Below are 6,482 nucleotides of genomic sequence, written 5' to 3' on the forward strand. Positions count from 1 at the left end.
TCAGCAAAATACTCTGAAAATACCTGTTTCTAATAGGCTTTTTGCTGGACCTCCTGCTGGCTCTCAAAAGTAAAAAGAAATGACAGATGGTGAGCCACAGTAAACTATCCATATTGTTATTTTTAGTTTTCAGTGGGTTTTTCAGGATCCCAGCTCCATACATGGAGTACTGCATTTCCAGTTTCACATACTGGTTAACATAGACAAAAAACTTCCTTTCTACAGCATTTTTAGTCTTTACTACTATATGATAGTGTATTTAGTCCTATCCAACCGATTCTGGAAATAAAGTATTACAGTCCATTTTAAGTGTTTTCAGGATCAGACATTGCTACATTCAATCTTATCATGTGAAACGTGTGTTTCTGAAACCTAGTCCAGTTTCACCTTTGGCACAGGGTCAGCTTTACTGAGCTCATGTTGCACACAGCAGAAACAGACTTGTCCCTTAAAATTTGAAAATAATCTGTGACCGTTTAACATTCTTCAAATACCTCTCATGCCCAGAGACCTCCTTTAGCAAGTATGTGCAGCCAGCCACTGAATTGTGGCGATCTCTGGGGTAGAAGGCGACACCAGATGGAAAAAAAGAGCATCCTGGATAACACAGGAGAATGGGAATTTTTTTGCCAAGTATTCTGGACCTCTTCTGACACCTTGTGCTCTGGAAATTTGCCCTGGTGATGCAAAAAGGAGGAGAAAATGTAACAATAGGTTCTGGGTACATCGAATCAGCCAAATCACCCTCCTCAGTGCCTGGCAGTGTCCTGACACACATTTATGCCAGGAAAGTCCCTGAGCCCTGCAGTGTAGGTGATGATCTGAATTCTTTAAAGCTGAGAGCGTTCATAACCACGGCTTATTTCAATATGATCTCTGCTATAATTACTGCTGCATCTATACTCCCCTCGCTTTCCCCTTCACCTTTTGTAATCTGAAATTTCCAGCTACAGCTCCACAGCCTTGTTGTGGTCAGGGAAAGCTCTTTCCTGCAGGATGTGGCTGTGACGGTGTCCATGCAACCCGACAGATTCGAGATTGCCCCCAGCACGAAGCTGCCAGCTCCCCGTCCCTTCTCCCTTCTCAGTTGTCCCTTCCCCCTCTCCCAAGTATTTCTCCAGCCCTGTCTCATTGGTGCACTACTCTCCCTTGCCTTTTTTGGGCTGCCACCCTGTCAATCTAATGCAATAAGGCCAGGGGCAGGTGCAAACCCCTTGCTATGGCTCCTCTTACTGACCAATCCTCGTCCCAAAATACCCAAGAGCCAATGGAGTGGGAAAACCCGGGACTCCGGGGAGAGGGAGAGGGCAAAGCTGCCGGATTGCAGGGGGGAGGGGGCATCCATTTAGGACCCGGCTTAGCCCAGGAGCTGCGGAACATTTGGATTCCTCCTGGGATCGTGGTGACTTGTGGATAGCAGGGCTGCTCTGCTGATTCACTTCCATCACTGTCAGCATGGTGATCAAAGTCTTTGTCGCCACATCTTCGGGGTCCACAGCGGTAGGTGGCTCATTTAACATCCTCCTCTTACTGCTGGGATCAGGGTGGGAAATTAGCCTAGGAGATGCCAGGAAACAGCCTGCACATGACAAAAAACCCACTGGAATTCTTAGCAGGAATAAACCTCAGTTTTATTCTGCCCTGACCACCTTATTCTTGAAAGCTGCTTAAGATGTAGAGAATTCCTGTCAGTGCAGGCTGGCTTGCCTGCGAGTTTTTACCACAGTTCTAACATTTACATCTAAATTATCTGTCATTTCATAGATTTACTGCTGTTTGGGAAAGTATCTGCAATATATATACCCTGAAGAAGAAAACAGTTGGTATTGTATTTGCACAAAAGCAAAGGTAGACTGAAAATAAAGTGTTTGTTTTTAAAAGAGACTTTAGGACACTACTCCTGTGAAAGGGGAACTGTCTAAGAAAGAGCCTGGAGCTGGATAAAGTTTGGCAGAAAAACTTTCCCAAGCCCCTTCCTTTTCCTGAGTTTTGGGAGGTTTTTTGTTTGCTTGGTGTTTTCTTTCGGTTGGTTTTTGGTTTTGGTGTGTGTCTGCTGAAATGCTATACTGATGATTTTTAGCATTGAGATCTACTGCTGTAGCTGTCAGCGGAGAGTATCAGCCGAAAGGAAGGGCATGTGAATAGTAGGGAGGTTGGAAGTCCGTGGGAGGTGGGAACCGGGAAAGGACTGTTTCCTTTTATATCCAGTTCCCAGATGAGCTCAGATTTCAGTTTTCCTTTGGCACTCCCTCCCTCCCGGTGACACGGCTAAACAAACTGGTTGGTGCTTGCACAGAGCTGTAACTACATCTCCATCTCCCTGACACCAGCTCCATTTCTTTAAGAAGCTTCCAGAGTGGAAAAGCTCCAAGAAACACCCACTGTTCATGGGATCATCACCTGTAGGAAGTGAACCGGGGGTCGTTCACTAAAGTTCCATTGGAATACTGCTGAGGAAGTTTGCAGTTCTCTCACCCAACCTGTTCCTAAGCCTGACACTCTAAAATTGCTATTGACATTTAGCATTCCTCTTTTTAAAAATAATAAACCTCAGATACAAGGGGAAAAAAAAAGAAAATAAAAAAAGAAAAGGAAGTTGGGAAGTTCAGATTTGGTAATTTGCAATTTGTAATAAAGCATTTACTGCTCAAGAAGCTTTATAAATTGCTCTGTGCTGTGCATGGGCACTCTTCTTGCTCCTATTTGGCCTGTTTTGATCTGAAGACTCCAAAAGAAATTTATGGAATCTTTACGCAGCAAAATTCCTCTGTATTTGCTTCTTTCTGGTGTGCTGGGTGTGTGTGCAGCTGTAGCAATCTCAGCCTGTGTTCAGATTGCTGATTCCAAATTGCAATGCCAAGTAGACCCAGTGTTCAGCTGGAGTAGTTTTCCACATTTTTTGGTGAATATGGATGGAAGGTATCCTTTCAATGAATGTTTAATGAGTTCTGGTATGCATAAAATAAAATTGACCCACACAAGAAGTTAGCACAAAGCTCAATATATCACTAAAATCCTATTAAATACAAATTTTGTGTCAAGCATGTACAGCTTTTCCTGAGGAGAATTAATTTAATCCCTAAACATTTTAAATTGGAAGTTTAAATTGTCCTATTAGCACTGGTGATCTCTTCAAATTTAGTGGCTGATCTCCATCAAATGCATGTTCTTGATTTTGAATTTCAATATAAGATGGGCCCAGCATGGATCACTGGCAAAGAATAAAAAACATCTCTATTTTATGTCATGCTCACCCTACTCACTGCAAGTGGTTTTCATTTTAATAAATACTTTGTGCAAGTGAATGCAGTGAACCCAGTGACATTCTGGTGCTCTGGATCAGATGCTGGAATGTTGTAATTCACTGTGGCTCTGGAGCAAATCTGCTGTCTGTATTTTTCCCCTTGATGCTTCAGAAATTTATTTTAAATATCTTCATCTTTATTATCTTTCTGCTCCAGACTTAGCTGATATTGAACTATTCATTAAGGCAGGCAGGAGTGGAGACACTTATTTATAGCACTAAAAAGCACTAATGCTTGTCTTGGAGCAAGCAGTAAAAAAGTAAAATATTTTTGTTGCTAGTCACAGAGGGGTTTAGGATTTGGTAATATCCTGCAAGATTCTAAACTGTGGGAGAAAGAGGATTCGTGTCTTACACAGAGGAAGTCTTATGGTCTTGCTTCCTGCTGCTCATGGTTATGACACCTCTAAAATCCTTTTATTTCCTGTGGTTTTGGTGATGTTTTATCGGCCTCAAAAAGCAGCATAACCAGCAGGTCAAGGGAGGGGATGGTGCCCCTGTGCCCCTGTGCTCAGGTGAGAGCCCACCTGCAGAGCTGCCCCAGCCCTGGGACCAGCACAGGGAGGACGTGGAGCTGCTGGAGAGAGGCCAGAGGAGGCACCAGGATGAGCAGAGGGATGGAGCAGCTCTGCTGGGAGGAAAGGCTGCGAGAGCTGGGATTGTTCAGCCTGGAGAGGAGAAGCTTTGGGCTGAGCTCAGTGTGGCCTTGCAGGGCCTGAAGGAGCTGCAGGAAACCTGGAGAGAGACAATTTTGAGGGCCTGGAGGGACAGGAAATGGGGGAATGGCTTCAAACTAAAGGAGGGCAGGGTTAGATTGGCTATTAGGAAGAAATTCTTTATTGTAAGGGTGGGGAGGCCCTGGCACAGGGTGCCCAGAGCAGCTGTGGCAGCTGGAAGTGTCCAAGGCCAGAATCATGAATGGTTTGGGTCGGAAGGGACCTTAAAGATCTTGTTCCAACCCCACTGCCATGGGCAGGGACACCTTTCACTGGACCAGGTTGCTCAGAACCTCGTCCAACCTGGCTTTGAGCACCTCCAGGGGTGGGGTGTCCACAACTTCTCTGGGCAACTCTTATGCTCTAGCTGGATTATATTTCTTTACAACTTTTTTTCTTATTTTAAGGGACTAGTAGCTAGGGATGGTGCAACTCAAGCTTTGCTGAAAGAAAAAATGGCATTGCTGAAATAATATCCTGCTCATCACCACTTTCCAAGTAATCTATGCCCAAGTAATTTGAATTCTCCCCATGCCATCAGACACAAGTGAGGGCACAAACAAGCTCCTGCAGTCTCATCCATTCTGGGAAAGCCTTTGCATGTCCTCTGTGTTGTTACATCCTAAATTTCCCTCTGTGAGTGCTGCTTCCTGGAGAGATTCTTTTGGTTGCCCACTTAGTGCCACCCACAGCAAAGGTTTGCTTTGTGGTTTCACACTCGGTTGTGTCCCAACCCTTTTGCTCTGCCTAAACCCCTGTAATGGTGAGCCTTAAGACACAGCACATCTTCTGCTCTGCTTATGGTCATTGTCATAGTAAGAAGCTCCTTGCCTTTTCCTTAAGCAGCATAATTCCATGTAACTTTACTTTTTTACCTCAGCATTAATTTTTTCACACCATTTTTTACCTAATTTTTGCTTTCAGGCCTGGTGCTGCCTGAGCCTCCTGTGCACTATGAGCCGCATGCTGAAGAGAAATTGTTAAGCCAGGTTTAAAAGTTACAGCTTTTATAAGCAGGGGAGCACAGGATCTCTGGCTCCATTTCCATTATCTCCTCAGAGGCACCATCCGTCTGGAGCAGCAGCTATTCCAGGAGCCCTATCTCCTGCAGTGCCTGTGTCCAACGGCACAGGCTGACCCTGGAATTGCAGCTGACAGCACTTGAGTGCCCTGGCTGTCACAGCGTGTGATGTTACTCCTGGTGCTGGCTTGTGCAGATTCTATTAACCATTTAAACAAACATTATCCTGCCACTTTCTCCCGTGAAATGTCTCTTGGGCAATCCTTTCTGCTGCCTGAATGTCTTCTGCAAATAACTCTGCAACTAAATAGCCAGTAATAAAATTATTTCTGTTTAAAAAGAAAAAATAAGAATAGAAGAAAGCAGCAGCTTTCAGCTCTGTCAACTGCATGGCTTTTGACCACTTTGGATTAGTGTTTCCATTCAAAGTGATGTACTTTTTTTAGCTCGCCATAAACCTCTGTTGTTGTCATAAAAATGTACAGCATTTAATGTTTTTTACTTTTTCTAAGCAAGCATATGTGTAGATAGATGCTTCTTTATTTTGACAAGGAAAATAAATTTTATCCTTACTCATGAGAATTCATCTTTCCTGGATAATAGGCTATCACTCTACTTCAGCTTTTCTGTTTTATTAGATTATGGAAATATGTAATCCCTGATTTACTTCTCATCTCATTGCCTGTCCCTCTGATTTACACTAGCTCAGTGTCACTTTCATTTCAGGTGTTCAGATGTCTAACATATGGAGAACATGGTTTCAAATCGTAAGGTAGAAGAATTTCCTTGATGCCTCATTCTAGTTATGTCTGGTGGCAAGTTCTTTAAAAGCTGCTTAGGAGTAGCATTCCTTTAGTAGGGAAGTATAGTGAGTGTTACATTTGCAGAGTAAAGGGATGGGTTATCAGCTCAATGCCTGCATGCCAGGCCTGTACAGAACCAGCATCAAAGGGAATAGGTGCCATGAGTGAATTTTAGGTGTGACAGAAGCTGTGTGTGACAAGCTCTATTTGTACGTAACATATTCTTTGTGGTCCAACTGGAACATCATTCTGTAATGGGGGATGTATTTAAGTGCAGAAGTTCAGCTGTGCTGGATTTTCTTGAGCCTTCACTCATATTCATGTGTGAAACCCACCTGAACACTTCCCTGTGTCACCTGCTCCAGGTGACCCTGCCTTGGCAGGGGACTTGGACTGGAGGATCCCTTCCAATCCCAACTGTTCTTTGATTCTGATTCTGTGAAATTTATTTATGGCTAACATTAAAGAACAGAGACAGAGGGAAACGTGGCTCACAGGAAGCTGAATGTCACATGTGATTGGTGGGAAGGAGGCTGTTCCATGCTGAGGAAAATATGTACATTTTCAGACCTCTACTGACTTCAGGCAGGATCACCTTAGGTATCTATGCACCACATTCCCAGATCTGGGAACACAGT

General features: G+C 43.9%; 1 protein-coding gene across 2 annotated transcripts in view; it reads left to right on the forward strand.

Annotated features, from left to right (window-relative positions):
- Positions 1-1,316: 1,316 nt before the first annotated feature.
- Positions 1,317-6,482, forward strand: part of SH3BGR (SH3 domain binding glutamate rich protein) — a 25,904-nt gene continuing 20,738 nt past the window's right edge. The window contains exon 1 of one of the 2 annotated variants that reach the window (XM_017736351.1): positions 1,317-1,500. In XM_017736351.1, the coding sequence (XP_017591840.1) occupies positions 1,456-1,500 (45 nt within the window). In that variant the 5' untranslated portion in view covers positions 1,317-1,455. The remainder of the gene's footprint in view (positions 1,501-6,482) is intronic. The other variant, XM_008635310.2, reaches the window with a different exon arrangement.

This window comes from Corvus brachyrhynchos, unplaced genomic scaffold (assembly GCF_000691975.1).
Source record: "Corvus brachyrhynchos isolate BGI_N302 unplaced genomic scaffold, ASM69197v1 scaffold434, whole genome shotgun sequence".
NCBI lineage: Eukaryota > Metazoa > Chordata > Aves > Passeriformes > Corvidae > Corvus > Corvus brachyrhynchos.